Source organism: Lates calcarifer, linkage group LG9, assembly GCF_001640805.2.
Source record: "Lates calcarifer isolate ASB-BC8 linkage group LG9, TLL_Latcal_v3, whole genome shotgun sequence".
NCBI lineage: Eukaryota > Metazoa > Chordata > Actinopteri > Centropomidae > Lates > Lates calcarifer.
In genome coordinates, this window is record NC_066841.1 from 12145817 (window position 1) to 12164045 (window position 18229).

At 40.5% G+C, this 18229-nt stretch overlaps 1 protein-coding gene across 6 annotated transcripts in view; it reads left to right on the forward strand.

The window, feature by feature from the left end:
- znf618 (zinc finger protein 618) overlaps window positions 1–11786 on the forward strand; it is a 32033-nt gene extending 20247 nt beyond the window's left edge. For 5 of the 6 annotated variants that reach the window (XM_018662937.2, XM_018662938.2, XM_051072917.1 and 2 more), the window contains 6 exons: window positions 785–862; window positions 2420–2464; window positions 3138–3215; window positions 4292–4450; window positions 4661–5760; window positions 6070–11786. In XM_018662937.2, the coding sequence (XP_018518453.1) occupies window positions 785–862; window positions 2420–2464; window positions 3138–3215; window positions 4292–4450; window positions 4661–5760; window positions 6070–6618 (2009 nt within the window). In that variant the 3' untranslated portion in view covers window positions 6619–11786. The remainder of the gene's footprint in view (window positions 1–784; window positions 863–2419; window positions 2465–3137; window positions 3216–4291; window positions 4451–4660; window positions 5761–6069) is intronic. The other variant, XM_018662939.2, reaches the window with a different exon arrangement.
- Window positions 11787–18229: the final 6443 nt, after the last annotated feature.

An 18229-nucleotide genomic window follows, 5' to 3' on the forward strand; every position in this document is an offset into this window, starting at 1 on the left:
TGGGTCACCTTGGCCTTGCCACTGTATTTGCTGCTGGAAACTATTAACCTTTGGTGAATGGTTATTTGCACAACTTAAGCAATGATACATGGAGAATATGTTTTTCTTGTTATTTCTTGTTTTTTTTTTTTTTTTAATTGCCTCAGGCACCTAACCACATTAAAATTATGTTTTAAAACATTAAAATGGAATTTAATAGACTGCACAGATTCAGACAGATGTTCATCTCCTTAAAGCTACTTTCTTATTTCTAGTCAGACTTCAAAAATAATACAGTGATTTGTATTTTAGCCTTTTATATTAACATGTTACATACAGTGTATTGTCAGTGTATTGTCAACAATGCAGGCAATTTAGCCTTTTGTTCCATTGCTTCACCAAACCCTTTTTTCCAGCTGTCATAAATCATTGATTTTTCTCCCAACTAGTTCTGTATTTTGTAGTACACGAAACCCCCCAATCTTTCTGCTAAGAAGCACTCTGCCATAAAGAACTATTTAAAGCACGGCAACACACTCACATCTTAGAAGTGGGTCAAAAAGATGGAATGAAGAAGAGGAATTAAACCCATATTTAAATGTAATATGAACATTCGGATCCTTTGTCAAGGTTGTTAGCGTGATTGATTTGCATGCTAAACTAAAATTAAGCGTAAATTGCATGTCATTGACTTGGCTCCATCTTAACTGTTGTTAAGTTAATAGCTTGAATTAAAAAAATATTATCCACATTATTTAGCATGGCCTTGTCACTCATTGTTTCTCCTGTGTGTTTTTACCCACAGACAGTCCATTCAGGCGGAAACTGGAGAGTGCGATTCAGTCTAGTCTGGTTGACACAAACAGCTCGCAGAATTCAAGCGGTGAGCACTGAGTCACTTATTGTACGTGGATGTGCTTCTGTCTGTGTGGAAATGTATCATTTCTGCTCGAGTGGTGAGAAGTATTTTCAGTTCTGCTACAAAGCAGGTACATGTAAACGTCGGTATAGATAGAAACAGAATTTCTGCAGACAGTGTTTCGCAACCGATGCCCTGGCTGAAAACTGAGATGGAGGGGGAGTAGAGAATGTAAGGAGGTTTGTATGACCTACCTTGCATCAATTGTTACTATATAAAACTCAAGTCCAAGAGCTCTATTATCATTATTATTCTACTCCATACTCAGACCATGAAAATGGAGACCTTGTTGAATACAATGTTGAATCACCTTTGGCTCAGACAACAGCTGCCACACATCACGAAGTGACTCAAGAAGAGTTTTATAGTTACAGGCCCTGAAAACATATTTTCTTTATCAGCTTCTTTCTATGAGCAGCGTTGTCTTACAAGAACACAACATTTTCTCACTAGAGTTTCTGTCTGTGCTGTTTTGTCTGCACTTTTCTCACTGGTTTGAATTATATTGGGCTAAGTTGAAAAAGGTTACAACACATATTTTTTTGCATCAATCAGCAGTATTACAATCAGAATCTGATGAGTTAAACCCAATCAAATCACACCCACAGAGTTTTTGAGAGTTAAACTATTTAAAAAAAAAAAAAAACCAAAACCTATGGATGCTTATTTTTTCCAACTTTAAATCTGTTGCTTATTTAGTCATGAACATTTAATTTTATAGAGAGTATTTAATACTTAGGATTTGAAACCCAAGTTTTTAGAGGCTTTAAGCTCAAGCTGGCCGGTGCTTTACCTAACTGCTAAAAGCTGATGTCTGTTCCTTCCTGTGGATTCCTTTTTCACCTTCACTGGTTTTCCATGGGCAGCACGGGTACAATGAATCCGCCCTTCTACTCTATACTAGCAAATGTGTGAAACTGTTTGTATTTGGTGGTAACTGTTAGTAGGTACTTGTTACATCTCTGAACTTCTAAAGGTGACCTGCCATGTAGCAAGCATTTAGCTATGAAAAATGGCAAACAAAAAAGAAACAGGTAAAACTACAGTCTTGGTGGTCTTCAAACCAGCCCTCATAGCATCCAAGATGCAGACTTATTCAAGGTTTGTGAATTTTTTATACAGTGCATGTGATGACTTTTTTATGGTCTGATGGTTCTTTGTCTTTTGTGCACCTATATATCTGTCTACTCTGGGTTTTGGAAAATTTTGTTGTTTGTTTGCTTGGTGCTGAACTCAATCATTATGTGCCTGTAAAAGACACTGTATGAATTGATTACATACAGTTAATATCACCATCACTGACCAAAATTTCTCTGAGGTTTTGTGACGTTCTGTACCAGATCATAGAAATATAAAACTAAATGCTCTCTGATTGTAAATTGTGCTCGCACAAATACAAATATCAAAGATTAACTGTAGCCATTAAATGAAGCACTACTTGAATAAACAAGGGAAAAGAGCATTAGACAATGGCTGACTGTGCCTGTAGTCTGAATTCCCTCCTTATCCTCTTGTCCACAGGAACTCCGAGCCCTCTGGTGGCCAGCTCCTTCTCTACAACACAGAGTAAGTCCAACCCCACCTTCCTACTCAAAACAAAATGTAAGCATGCCGCACTCCCTCTCATTTCACCATTTTTTTTCTGGTATGCTTCAGTTTTTGTTAATCTGTCATTGTTTGGTGCAAATAGTTTCTCTGTAATCCACTGTGATTATTCAGATTTTCTACATTTAGCTTCATTATCACTGGGGAAGTTCTGAACAGAATGATTAACATTAGTCTTATTGTACATCTGCATCGTGTTCAGATAGCTGTGTCTTATAATGACTGACAACTAAGCACTTGCTGACTCATGCTGTTAGAAGGTTTTCCTTTGATGGATACAGATTTTTGGAAAAACTGTTGCAAATTTTGAAATATGTTATTTTTTTAAGATGTATATTTTTTTGCATTTATTAAATAGAATACTCTGGGGGGGGGGGGGGGGGGCTAAATGCAAAATTATGCAAAAACAGATTTTCAGAGATGCTTCAGCAAATTGAGACACTTTGCTTTGGGCTGCAAAAAAAAAACAAAAACGACCTCATCTTGGTGGGACTGACTTTCAGAGCTGATACATTTGGCAGAGATCCAGTACAGATCAGAGATAATAGAGACTAGTAAGTGGACAGATGCGCAATATTTTCATTTTTGCCTCCAACAAAGAGTCAACACTCTTCTGGGCCTTGTGATTTTTTAGAACCCTACACTTGTGGTGCTTGTGGCATCCAGTTCCAGTTCTACAACAACCTGCTGGAGCACATGCAGTCCCACGCTGGTGAGTCCATGACTACAAATGCATGTTAAGCTCGACAGGGAAACAAATACAGAATGTGAGCACACCCTCAGTGGCTACAGTGCATGATTACACATACTCCTTCTGTTGTTTATTGAGGTTTTATATGTATAGCTTTCCAAGGAATATATCGTTGTAATGAGGGTTGTTGCAGATCTGGATTGGAGGCTGCTGGATACAGTTGCTGTTTTGTCACAAAAGCTTTAGTGTCTCATACACGTAAATGTAAAGATATAGCAGACGGCTTGTCTGCTGGTTATCTTTTCAATTAATTAATCAATTAGTATAGAAAATGTTAGAAATACAGACCATGTCTAATGCCAAGGAAAAATAGCTGAAAGTCATGTCAAAGTAAATTAGTCTCACCAACTGTCAGAGAAAGAAAAATATAAATTTTATAATGATTATGACAACAAGCATAGCAAACAGATACTCATATTTGAGAAGCTGTAACCACCAGATGTTTGGTATTTTTACTTGATAAATGAAAATGTAGTTTGTTAACTCTCACATACACCATTCAGCCACAACATCTGAACTGCTAACTAGTTTTAACGTTGTGGCTGATCCGTGTATGAATCCTGTTGCCTATCCTTGCGTGCAGTTAGTATTATATAGTTATCATCTGGACAAAAAAAGAATAGAAAATATATTTACACAAGCTGATCATTTATGATGAATGTTTGCCGTGCATTCCCCCTATGTGCTTGCTTTTGGAATTATTGCTGTGTGTCTGACTTCATTTAATAATACACCATGTCAAGATATGTTGCTGATCTTATTTGAAAATTGAGAGTGAAAACAAGTTAGTGTAAATTCTTTGTAAAGTTGCCCAGCTAGTTTTAAGGCACAATTTGTCAATGACAGTACTCAGGGAGGCCAAATGATAAATTTTCGTCCTTTCTTTTGCTGACAGTTGTTTGGTTTGTTTTAATTTTGCGTCATGATCTTATTCTTTACATTTTTTTCCACCAGAAACACTTAACTCACACTTTCCTTCATTAAGTTTGCCCGATGTTGTTGCCTCTGCCTGAACCTCCATTTCTGTATCTCCTCAGCTGACAATGAGAACCACACCAAAGGGGACTCTCCCAAAACCTCCTCAGCCTCGGGTCCTCAGGAGCAACTGTGGAGAGGTTCTCAGGCTCAGGCCCATTCCTCAGTTAAACTACAAATCCAGCCTCAAAGTATCTCCCAGAGAAACCACACACTCAGCCGTAAGCACTGCCATCAACTTCCTTCAGTCAGTTATTGTATATATGGAGATATGTTGTCCCATGTTAATACAACGTCTGTATCAGTCTCTCAGTCATTGTGTATTTTCATACATTTTGTGTCAGTATGTCAAATAAAAACAAACATTAACATTAATAATCTTTCTTATGTTTTGCTCTGCCATCTTATCCATCCATCTGCTGTTTGTGCAGAAAACAATGGACTACCTGAGAAGGAGCGACAGCAGGTGGCTGAGCGCCTCTTACGGGTAATGTGTTCAGATCTGAGCATGCTGAACGTGCTTAACAGCAAGGACTTCCTGAAGTTGGCACAGACCCTAGTGGATACGGGTGCTCGTCATGGTGCCTACTCCACCCGTGATGCTCTTGGCAACATGAGTGCCTTGGCACTGCGCCAGCTGCCCAGGATGTACAACCAAGTCAAAGTCAAGGTCACGTGTGCTCTTGGTTCTAATGCCTCACTCGGCATCGCCGTCACTTGCCACTCACAGACATCTGGGCCAGATGCTTGCTACATTCTAACAGCCTACCAGGTGGAGGGGTCGAGACTGAAGCGCTATGTGCTCGGTGTGAGGGAGGCTGAGCTGAAGGAAGGGCCTGAGCAGGTTCACCACTGGGTGCAGAATGTGCTGTCTGAGTTTGTGATGTCAGACATTCGCACTGTGTATGTCTCAGAGCCCAGGGTGTGGTCAGCAGGATTCGCGGGATCACCGCTGGGCAGCGGAGGCCGGGGGAGGATATGTTTGAGATGCGCGGGGTGTTCACTCGGTGCAGTTGTCCAGGCCGTTCTCGGGAAACGCAGTCTCCAGGCTCGAGGTCTCCATGAATTGGCCGAGCTTCTCTCAACATGCAGAGACATCGCCTCCTCCACCACACTGTCACTTCGCGAGGAACAGTGCACCAACACATCCACAAGCACAACTGACGAAGGTACACAGAGCAGCCCTGCGCAGTGCCCCACTCCTCCTTGCTGGGATCGCATGGCTGAAGCTCTTCTGCAGGTCCATGCCCACTTTGAACAGATTTGTGAGGCTTATGGACGCAGTAAGGCCACAGCTCCTCTACTGCAAGGTCTCAACAAGCATCTGCTAGGCACGCTGGCTTGTCTGTTGGCACCTCTGCGTCTGGCAGCTCTTGAACTCAGTAGCCAGAGGAGACCAACCTTACAGCAGGTGCTGCCTGTCTACCTACGCTTGGAGAAGTTTTTTACATCCAAAGCAGGAGAGGCTGGAACTGGCACAGCTAGCAAACTCTGCCACTACTTCCTGGAAGCACTTAAGGAAAATTTCAAGGTACTGAACTGGTGTTACTTCAATTGCTTACAAGTTATTAAAATGATGCTTTTTTTTCAGTGCCTCAATATTTTAACCCTTTTTTTCCATGTAACAAAAATTTCCAAAGGTTTGAAATGTGATTTGTAGGAACTATTTGTAAATAAGTAAACAAGATTACAAGTCTGACTAGATAATTGATGTCAGCTTTTGGTACTTGTTGGTCTCTACAGTCACAGCCTAGTAAAGGGGACTTTGACATATAATAGTTGCAAATGAGTAATTGGTTTTAGGAAGGACTGAGACTCACTGAATTGATTCTGTCTCCAGGTTGAACGAGCTCACCAGGTAGCCATGGTCCTGGACCCACAGCTGAAGCTGCGGTCAGTGCCAGCCTACCAGCATGAAGACATAATCTCCCGTGCATGCGAAATGGCTGCTGAAACCAGGGATGGAGGTATGACAGGTGGTGGAGGGTCAGGTGGAGACGAGCGGGACACTGACGGCCCACCAACCCCTAAAATTAGCCGTGTGGAGGGAGGTGGAAGCAATGGTGGCACCTCAAGGGGGACGTCCTCGTCTTGCGCAATGTCCAGTAATGATGAGAGTCAGAGCCAAGTTAGGAAAGAGATTTTTCAATACCTGGCTGAGCCTCTTCTCCAAGGCACACCTGATCTCTTCCAGTACTGGAGCTCAGCAGTGGGTGAGAAGTTCCCCAGGCTTGCCCGCCTGGCACTGTGGCTCCTCGCCGTGCCCGCTGTGGGCATACGCGGCGAGTGCGTGACTGTGTGCGAGCAGAGCCTGGCTATGAAGCGGAGGCAGCAGGTAACCGCTGAGGAAATGAACAAACTCATTTTCCTTCGCTCTAACATGGGCTAGAAGAAAAACCTAACCAACCCTAATCAACCAAACTTTCACCTCCAACGAATGACTCAAGACTATTATTTATATACTGTAGGTTTAGACCAACTGTAAACTTCAATGTGTATGGACATTAAATACTTCTCGAGACAGATATTTACAGGAAAACTCACATTGTATAGGTTGCAAACACCCATAAAACAGCTTAGAGCATATTTTATATGGAGAAAGGACTGTTGTAAAGTACTGTGGACAAAATGTAGGGGTGGAACGTTAACTCTCAAAAGATTGTCCTGTTTGGTACGGCACCCTCGGTTTGGGATGCACATGTAAACAGGATGAGTTTCGGTCTTCTCTCGGCCAGTGATTTGAATTAGTCCAGCCTAATGACTAAACTGCTATAAGGCTATAATGCTGTTATTCTCACTGGATGGCAACACTTTCAGGTAAAATCAGCTTTCACTGCTTGAAACTACTGTCATAGACCTCTGAAAACAATCAAACTAGATTGTTAAAGTTGTGAAAGAAGGGGGATATAGATACTGTAGCATATACAGTATGTTGTGGAAATATCATTTTTAGTGGTGTATGACAACAAAAATCAAGTGGTGAATCTTCACTGCCATCGTACTTCTTGACAATTAAGTGTTCTAGGTTTATGATTTATTGTAATGTACCACTGAAAATGATATGTTTCAACATATTCAGCCATGGGAGATATCCAGGAGCTAAATAATTACAGTTAATTTGATGGTTGCTTCAGAATGTAGCTGCAGATCATTTGCATGCACTACACTGCATGCATATTTCATCCAGAAGGGTAAAAAAACAGCTGATTACACAAGAATTCTGATATGATGCTTCCCCCTTTGTTTATGCTACAAAATGTAAAGTCATCCAATGGTTTGTTTTCCTTCTAAAATGAAACAGGTAAAACATACTAAAGCGGTCTTATGCTGCTAGATACGCAAGTCAAACTGCTAGACTTGCACAGAAGACCGAAATTATAAGGTAGACTTGAATAAACTTGAGTTTTCTTCACAAATATTTGTTTGGTACATGCACAAAGATGGCAGCATTATATCAGAACCTGTTTGCGGTCAGCTTCTACACTGATTTCATTCAGCCTTACTATACGTCCTACCTTAGCTGGATTGCACCAACAACTTAGAAACGTGCTGAATAAGTAATTCTTATGTTGTCCTTTAATACTTGATGGAACAACCCAGCTTGCATGTCAGTTAATAAACAACTACAACATCTAGAGGCCATTTCCTCTAGCTTGATGATAGTTTCCGGTGCTGGTTATTCAGGAATGCCACATCAGTCAGCTCTGTGAAAAGACATCTACAGTTGTGTCTTTAACTTTCATCAGTACACCTCTTTTTACATTGAAGATGTTTTGCCTGTGTATTGCCCTCAGATAAACAGCAGTAATGTAATTAGCCATCAGTTGGTAAGCTTATAGGCAAGGATTTGATTGATAATTACGTAAATCCTTGTTGCCCACTGTGTGCATGTGGGTGTCTATGTGTGTGTATGTGTTTGTTTTCAAAGCTCAGTTAGAAAACTTTTCCACAGGAAAGTTCCGATTATTATCTTATTTATTATTCTTTCCTCATTTATCATTCTAATATAAACATTGTCTTCCTTATGTGAGCTACAAATTTTCATTTTTTTTAAGGCAATAAGCTTTATCATGAGGCATAGCTTCTGACTTTCTCTGTTAAAACTGACTGTTGTCACGACGCTCCTACATTTTTATTATTAACAGTAAATTATTTTCTCTTTGTGAAATAAGTGGGATTTTCTCAGGAATTAGTGCACCCAAGCAGGCACCGCCACTTTTTCCTCACTGAACCTAAAACACACCAAACTGTGACCTCAATGCCGAGGTATGTACTGAACCGTGACTTTTGTGAAACGTTCCACCCCAAAATGCAGTTAGTGCCATTTGCAACAAACGAAAAAAAAAGGATCACTAAGGGTTTATTTCTTTCAGGACAAAACAAATTCTGCCAGTACATTCACTAAAGTCAACACTTGCATACTAATGAAGTCAAGTTATTTATTTTTTTATGGAATCTAGAATACATTTACGTGAGCTGATACCTCCTAAAATGACTTGGATGAATGGAAGTTATACTGTAAGATTTGTTTGTTGCCTCTGGTACTAATTAGTCAAATACTTTGTCATTTGTGTTTTTGGGCCTTAAGTCTCTTTCATGCGGTCACCTTAAACCCTTCAGTCAGAGCCAACATCATGCCTTTATATTGCTGTTCAATGGCCTTCGTTCCACCATCATTTCTAAAGCTTGTAGATTTTGTTTTTTTCTCTCCTGTAGACTCCAAGGGACTTAAAGCTGGTGGTTGGAAACAGTGTCCTCTAGTGGTCAAATGTGGACTTTTTAAAATCGTGGGCAACTGTGGTATTTGACAAGTGCTTTATTCCCAAGTTTTAAAAACTAATTGCACAGGTATGCTTTTAGAATCATCTCTCAGTTCATAAAACAGGTCAGGAATCATTTTAACAATAACACACCCAAGCACAAGTATCCACTGTATAAACGTGTAAATGACTCAGTAGTAGATTAGACACCACGTTTGCAGGTCTTTATAGGGTTTGTACCAGAACAGGCAGATATATCAACACTGACGTTATGACATGAGATCCTCATTTGGATTTTGGTTATCATAATATTTGTGGTGCTGCTTAGATATTGTCTTTTGATTCTAAAGGCTGCAGTACAGTTCAGTGATTGGACAGCTCCACATGAATGAACAGGGAATGTCTCTACCTGCTTGGCCAGACTTAACAATATATATATATATTTTTTGTTTTGTTTTTTTGGCAGAGGCTATATCACGTACTCCTGATTTAAATGTTAAACACTAATAGTCAAAATGTCCTAACAGTATCAACAGAAAATAAAATACTACCATATCTGCTTTGTCATGTTGCCCGGCCTTAGGCCGCAGTACAACTCAAAGTGCGGTCACATTACGCTTCTGCCCGACAACTATTCTCTCAGCTTCTCATTCATTTCACTTGAAGCCTGTATGGTGGACAAATTTAAGCATCCATTTCCTGACCTTCCACGAGTCAGAGTTTACTATTTTCAACTTACAAATGTATATGCTTTGGCCGATAGACACACCTTTACACTGTACTTTGAACAGGAAGAGTCCCTGTTCTGATCCTTCCTAATAGAATATAACTCTAACTTTTATCCACACTAACAGACTGCAGACTGCAGCATCACCTTCGTGGACTGTGTATAGTTTATAATCGCTCTGATCAGTGTTCATTTGTCACTCACACTGGAGTCTTAACATGACATCCTTTTTCAAGGCTGAGTGCTTTGTTAAAAATAAGGGTAATGTGACCGTACCTTTAGCTTGTAAGGGCACAGGAAGTAGGAAGTCCATGCACTGCGCACAGGAAATTAAAGGAAATCTGAGTGAACGGTCTCATGAAAAGCCAAGGACAGATCACAGTCTCACTGAAATGAGAATATTGTCAGTTCACCCGAATACAGTTGTGTGGGTTTTCATTTATAAAATAAAATTTGTCAACTTTTATTAGAAATGTATAAGGTCTTAGCCAGTCATTGGTGAATGGCTCTGCATTGAAAACACTTTCACAAGTATATAAGATGCGTTTTAATAGACTGTAGCCCTCTTTACCTCCATTAACAGCTTTGATTTAGTATTTATAAACGTTTTTCTCTCCAAAATGGTTATTTTAAAAAAAGAAACAGTTTTTTTCCCTATGATATGTCTAGGTTGATTTTGTTATCAAACATTTTAACCGTTTTTCCTCTGTTTTTGTAAAAGCTTGGGGAGAATGTCTTGATTCAGTGTAACCCAGACATCATTGCATTGTAATAATTTGCATTCCTAAAATCAACACGTAAACTGCTGTTTTCAAACTCATTTATCATTCACACATTTATATTTTGGTAGGAAAAAAAAGAAAATTGCTGTAATTATATTTTCAATTTATTTTTAAGTACCAATCCAATGTTTTACCTCAGTACTCAGAAGGTAATGTTGTAATTTAGTGATTGGAAATCAGTTGTTCATACAAAAATTAGCTTTGGTCAAAGAAATAGTTGAAATACTGTGCATCTGTTTGCGGTTTTAGCAGTGATCCTCGATTGAACTGATGATGAAGGGATTTTTCTTACAGTTTTTAAATAAGTATTTTAAAATAGGATATGCTCTGGGACAAAATGCCATTGTTGACGTAATGATGTCAACTTAATTTTACTTAGAAATAGCATTCTTTTTTGTTGATTAAATGAGAATTATATCTAAGATATGCATGCTTTTATTAAGAGTACTGATATATAAAGTTATAAGCCAGTGTTTCTCATCAGATGGAAGTGAATTTTGTTGGCTCTGAGTAGACGTTACCTTAAGACACTTATCAAAAGTTAGATAAGCAACCCTGGACTGAATTCAAGCCTGTCAAGGTGGGAGTAGCAATGCTGATCATGGGTTGGTGTTTATGGGCTGACATCATCCATTTTCAGAGGATGTATTATGTAAATACAAGAGAACTGCTGTTTTTATGCCACAAGGGGGCGCCTTCATTTCAGAGATACAGTAGGGAGCACCAATAACATTATACCTCTTTTTTCTACAGTAGCATTTCAAAAGGTTTTGATATAATACAACTCAACTTAGATACTGTTATTAGAAAACTGAAATCAGCTGTAAGTTTTATTTTGTTTGAGGATTTTAACTTATTCAGATAATAAAAGTTCAATTGTAAAATATGGTATAAGGATGCTAACATGGAGATCTGTTTAACTATGGATTATAGTCTGTATTATCAATTCAGGTTAAGAAACTAGTGTTGCTTTCATCCTATTTTACAGGCATTTCTTCCTTTTATACTCTGCTAAAATGCAAAAAATGTGTTTGATTCTATTCATTTTGTCTTTTTTATCGCACTTTGGCAGCAGATTCCTGTGTAGATTCAGATCTGAGTTGTCTTATTAGTAAGCCTAATTTATACTTTTGTAGCAACACTATTTTTATATAATGGCAAAGAAAGGGTTCAGTGTCTCTTTTTTTTTTTTCTCCTGTGTCATATATGGCAGCGCTGTTCAATGTTTCTTGAATACATTACCCACTGTAGTACGTGATGTGTGAATAAACTCCAAATATGTGTCAAACTGTGCTGTGTACATGCAGTTAGAGGAATGGTAGCTGTCTGTGTTTGTGTGAGAAAGGGAGGATGCTGAAGAACCTGGAAAGTATTTCAATGCCATCAAGTCTTATCCCTGTTAAAGTGTGTATTCAAGGGTTAGAGTAAGCTAAAAAAGCTTTACATTACCTCTGCCCTGCATTTGGGATTAAAGTAGCTGATTTTTCAGTCAAGAGGTGAAGTAAAATGTTTAGAAAAGCTGCTTCTGTATTTATGAATCATGAGAACTTGATAAGATATTTGACTGCCTTCCTGTAAAGTGAGGCCAGTTGCTTATTTTCAGTATGAATGAGGACTCCCACCTTGAGAGAAATAAAGCAGAGGTTTCCACAGTGGCTGCCAGGGAGAGACAGGGGGCCTCAAACACATGTAGAGGGGAAAGAGGCCTTATATAAGGGCAGAGCGATTGAAGACTCACACATGGGGAGTGAATATACAGAGGCTGCTTAGAGGTGCGTGCAAGGGTTCCCCAGAGGCTACGGAGAGGGCAAAAGAGCGAGGGAGTGAGACAGAAAGAGGGGAAAAGAGCAAACAAGTGTTCATCACGGCCCGCTGTCTCTCTTCCTCCTCTCGTACCCGGGTCAGCCGGCCCCCAAGGTGCAGCAAGTCTGCAGCCATGCGGAAACACCCGCGCTCTTGTCTCCCCCACTGCTCACCGACGCAAGAGCTGCCTACCAAAGCCTAATTTGCAGCACATGCCTCCCCCCAATCTTCCTCCACTGCCCCCCACCCCACCCCACCCCCAACACACACACGCATACACACACTCTACAACAACCTCCTCCCTTCCTCCACACCCCGCTGCTGAAGGTGATGTTTTTCCACGAGCTATTACTACAGTGAGATGCAAAGTTTGTTTTTGCTCATGGCACCAAGTGTTTGCGAGCTGGACCTTTACTTTCAGTCATTTAGGAAAGCAAAATGTTGCGGGGGAGAGGGGGGGACAACCTGCCCACTGGACAATTGCTCCCTTTTTGTTCTGGGTTACAGATCCCGCACAGTTACAGATCAGAGAAACTAAGGTGGGAGGAGTATGTGGGATTTCTTTGCAGTCAGCATGCATGCACACAAATCATAAAGGCAGAAAATATAGATTTTAGAAATATAGTTTATTTTCTCTCTCTGGTTACCATTGTTCAAGTTGTAAAATTATGGATTTGGACCCTGACTGCACTGGCACTATGATAAATGCTGCAGCTGAATGTGAAGAGGTTTCCCTCTGTGTTTCACTATGCTGAACACAAGGTGGCAGTATCTGACCTTTTATCAGTTATACACAATAGCTCCAATAAAGGCATCACCTGTGAAATACAATGTACACATAATAGCAACACTACAAACTAATTACCAAACATTTGAGAACACAACCAAAATCAAGCATTAAGTAATTCTGGATTACATTAAATTGCCTAGATGTTGATTTTTTTGTGTTCACCACTAAGTTAAAGAAAAGTGGAAATGCTGCACTGCTGTGCTCCACATGGTCCAGGTTAGAGAGGACAAGGTTAGAGGGAGGGCTTGACCTCAATTCAATAATTCCAAACACGTTTAGCTTTAATTTCAGCTTCTGTGTCTGTGTTTATGAACTAAATTCACTATATATAACAAACAGAGTCAGGAGTTTGTTGTATTCTATTCCCAAGTATGGGTAATTTGGAGTTTCTGAACTGAAGGATTTGTGTGTTTTTGGACAGTGAGAGCAATCAAGGACACCTGAGGAAATCCCCTGACAGCAGGAAAACATGTAAACACTACAAAAAAGTGAACAGTCAGAGTCAAGTTGATAGCCATGACTCTATGAGCTACTATGCAGCACTGTAGCCACACTTAACCTCGCTTCAGGTTCAGCATTTGCAGCACTATGCATAAACATATTTTCTTTTTTGTCAGTGCTCATGTTTAACTTTTTCATACTGACCCACTGAAAAAAATCACCCTCTGAAGCTGATTGTTTTGCTTTGCCCAGTAAGACACATGTAGCCGTCCAACTGCATTTACAGTAACAGAGAAAGTTCTGTAGACTTCCCTTTGCCCTTGGCTGTTACACAACTACAAGAGAGGCATCCAGGTTTCGTTTTCCAAGCCCAATTCAGGCGGTGCCACGCGGCTTTGCTCCCACCTCTGGCACTGACAAGGTTGGCACCTTCACCCTCGCCCAACCAATGGCCATCACAGCTGTCCCGACTTGTCTGCTCAGTGAGCATTGGGGGTGGGGGGGCAGAGAAGGACAGGCGGAAGGAAGTGTTCTCATCCTCCTCTCTTTGCCCTGTATGGAGGACCCGGCGGCGCCAGCACGGTAGATTCTCCTGCTCAGCAGGTGCTGACTTTTATCAGTAGTGACATGAATGTACAGAACTGCCAGGGCGCATCCACCCAGTTGCTGTCAGGTGTCGTTCCCGCTAACACTCCACCTAGCCCCTGACCTCACAGGTACCCAGTGTGCCTGTCTGTTCGCCTGCCCGCTCTGCTCCCTCTGCACACCTGCGCAGCCACACATATATACACATGCACGCACATCATACACTGACTCAGACTGAAGTCTTTTCCCACAGTATGGGCCAAAAAGATTTTTACTTATGTGCCTCTTGCTGTGCAAAACATAAGATGCAATATAACTGCGCTCTGATGCCTTTACTGGCACAAACAATGAGCATCCAGGTGTTCTTTTTTTTTTTTTTTTTTTGATTCCCCATGTGTGCCACCCCACAGGTGCTGGCAACTTCCTCCTTGAAACAAAGAGCACACAGTCTGTGAAGCTTATGATGAGGAATTTCGCTGCCTATTACAGTAGTCAGAGCAGCATTTGAATATTTCATATCTAAGTCAGAGTTATGAGATGACGCTGAAGTGTGAAAATATGATGTTTGACTCTTGGCTTGAGGAAGGCAAGTGTGGTCACTGTGAAAAAGGAGGTCAAGGTTAAATTTGCTCTCTGGATATAAATAGCCCTTCAGTGATGTCCCCCTGATCTCACCATTATTTATTAATTGTTGCCATGATCTGGGGAGCACATCCAGCCTCACCATGCAGTTTCAGGCAGCAGAAGACAATGACAAGAGAAGGACAAATATCTAACCTGAATTTTAGGCCCTCACCATGAAGCCCCATATATTTTATAAACAGGCCTATTTGTTCTATGTAAAAACGTCATTGCCCCTTTGTTAAACCGCCATAATCAGGATTGCTGACGCTAGTCTTACAACACATTGTTATTGCCAGGGTATATCAGTGCCTGAGTTCCCGACATGACTCTGCCTTTTGTTAAGTTTTTTTTTTTCATTGACATAATTTCTCTATTCCACGATTAATTTTCACTGAGAGAACCTGACGCTTGACAAGTAACATTGCACATACCAGTAAAATTGTGTTATTTGGCTGGGAAATTATTCAAAATGTCAGAAGTTGAAAATAATCAACTCCTCTGTGTTGGCTCATTATATGATCTGTTCCTTCTGTTGCTTTTTTTTTTTTTTTTTTGCACCTCTGTTTTGTCCCTCCTCTATAGTGTCTGCACAGTATTCAGCTGCTCAGTCAGTTCACCTCCTCCTGCACCATTCAAACTTCTTTCCCTGCAAATGAGTTGTTACACACAGTCCCTTGGGCTGTGTTAATAGCTCACCAGGCTAAAACATATACCATGTACTTGCAACACGGTGAATTTAGATCCAGTTCACGACCTGTTTGTTCTTCCATTTCCTCTCCTCCACTATTTTAGCAGTTTATCCAATACTACATGCCTATTTCAAATTTGAAATAAGTTTTTAAAGAAATTCATAAACATCTATTTGGGCACCTATATGTTCTCTGGACTCTATCCTGTACCCAGCCAAGAGACAGTCCAGCACACCTCTTTAGAAGTGCTGCTAAGCTGGATTTAAAAAAAAAAAAAAAAAAAAAACTTTTGGACAGAGCCAGGCTAGCTGTTTCCTCTGGTTCCAGTCTTTATGCTAAGCTAAGCTAACTGTCTCCTGGCTCCAGCTTCACATTTAGCATACCGGCATTACAGCAGCATTATCAGCATTATCAATCCTCTCATCTAACTCTTGTCAAGAGTGTCAAACTGCTCCTTTACTGCCTGCAGTGTTTGAACATGCAGGATTTTATGTATCACAATTTGCTCATTTCTAAAGTACTAAACAATGGTGATGACACTTGTATTTTTTGAAATAAAAACATAAATGAATAGTGAAGCTAGAACAGATCAAGAGTATTCTCTTTTGCGGTCTCAGTGGTCCATTCAAGATTTTTGGTCTGGTTCTTTTTTTTCCCTCTTTTTTGTGTAGCTGCAGAGTGTGTGTGTGTGTGTGTGTGTTGGGGGGGGGGGGGGGGGGGAGTTTGGTTGATGACTTCTGAGGTGAAAGTGGTTTTGTGAGTGACTTCCTGCGTCTGGCAGTTCAAGTGTCGTCACTTAAGTATATTGTTCTGCCTGATTTTAGGGCATTCAAATTGTATTACTAACCTTTTAAATCTGCTTTATTGCTTGCATGTCATGACTGTGTTGTTAGGATATTGCCCTTAGTTTTAAAAGAATTATCTTTTACCACAGAACGACATGGGCCAGCTCGCTCTTTACGCTTGGCTCTCAGCCAACTGATGTCATGTGAGGCGTCGCTCTGGAGCTGAGGTAAAGAAAGTATACTTTTAATGATTTAGCATTGAGTGCCTTTCTATTCTATATTCCATCATCTCATTTCCATGATTTGTAACTACTTGGTGCCTGGAATTATTCCTCAGGGAGAATAATTCCTTGGCACAGAAGCGGACACTCCATTGAAAATACACACTGGGCAATTTTAATTTGAGAGGATACTGAAAAATGACCCATTTATTAAGCCTGTTTGATAATCAAAGCTAATGGATCATTTCAATTTTCTTAACTCTGCAATTGCTAAAAGGAAATGAGGAGAGGTTGCTTGTGTCTTGTAATTTGGATATATGAAATGAGGTGATTTATAATTAAATGGAAGTATGCTTTTGTAACCATAAAGCTTAATTGAAGTTTTCTTTTTTTTTTTTTTTTTTTTGGAAAAAGCAGAGGTTTTTTTTCTCTGTAATGATTTGAGATGAATGTGCACTTTATAAATATTAACCTTTTCTGAAAATTATTGCTACCAATAAAGAAAAGCAAGGAGGCAGTGTGCATATGTATGTATGTGTTAGTGCCATAAGGAACTAATCACTATGCAGCCAGAGATCTAAATCTCCCACAAGGTGTCTCAGATCTGGAGCAAACACAGAGGCACCCAAGGGCATTACAGGTGCATCATGATGACGCACACCACTCATCAATGTCCTAGTCCTTGACAATGTCATTCTAAACTGAGAAAAAAAGGAGCTTCTGGGATCTGTTTGGCGAGGCAGGCTTGTTTACATTCTCCCCTTTCTTACTCCTACTAATTCTTTCTGGCATTCTTTTTCCTCTCATTCCTTTGTTTTGACAGAGCCAGCATCTTATTGGTGGAAACGAAAAGACAAGTTGATTGATCTGGCCGGGGGGGTATTGATCAAGCTGATCCTCTGCCATGACCCTTGACCTCCTGACTGACAGCAGCCCCTATAATGAGGCCTCAGAACAGGGACGGCAGGATAGGGGGTCTGGGGAAGGGCATCTGTGGGGAAAAAAGAAACCCAAGGGGATGGGTAGCGTACACACACCACACACACACACACGCACACACACACAGCCAAGCTCAATCAACTTGGTGCCATTGTTACATTGTGGTGCCCTCGATAACCCCAATTTGCATAATCGGCTTTTGCATTGTTTGGCCCAGACACATAAAGGTACGCCATTGCATTGTTGACTGCAAATCAGCACGTGCCCATTGTTTGGTCATCTCGATATAGTTTTATGCACTGTTTATTTATGCTGCAGCATGTGTTTTTCTTCTTACTGACTTAAGCATTGCACTAAACGCGTTATGTTTCCCAGCCAGACCAAAATATACCTCACATCTTGCGCAACCACCACGTGTCTACAAAAACCACAACACTGTTTTACGCGCTCCATAAAGCACTTTGATTATTTGCGACACACCCAAAGAGCACAAGGTATATGTTCTTTACAAAGTCCGCGGCATTTTGTTAATGTTGTTTACTGAGCACATTCTAGACATTCCTGCCATTTTTCTTGGTTATAGTGGGCTGAGAACTATACCTCTACTGTGAGACTGTTTGTTCCTTTGTTTTAACACACAATACACTGAGAATCTGTCTATCTCCCTATCTAGAACTATGGCTGATGAATGTCGAGAACAAGGGGGCAGGTCAGGACAGGAGAAACACTGCATTCCATGTGTAGCTTTACTAAGTGTGTTTGCATGTATCACACTGTATGCACCCAAACATAGGCCCCCTCTTACTCCCATTTCTGCTTACAGGTGAAACACACCTCTATCAACCATATACAAT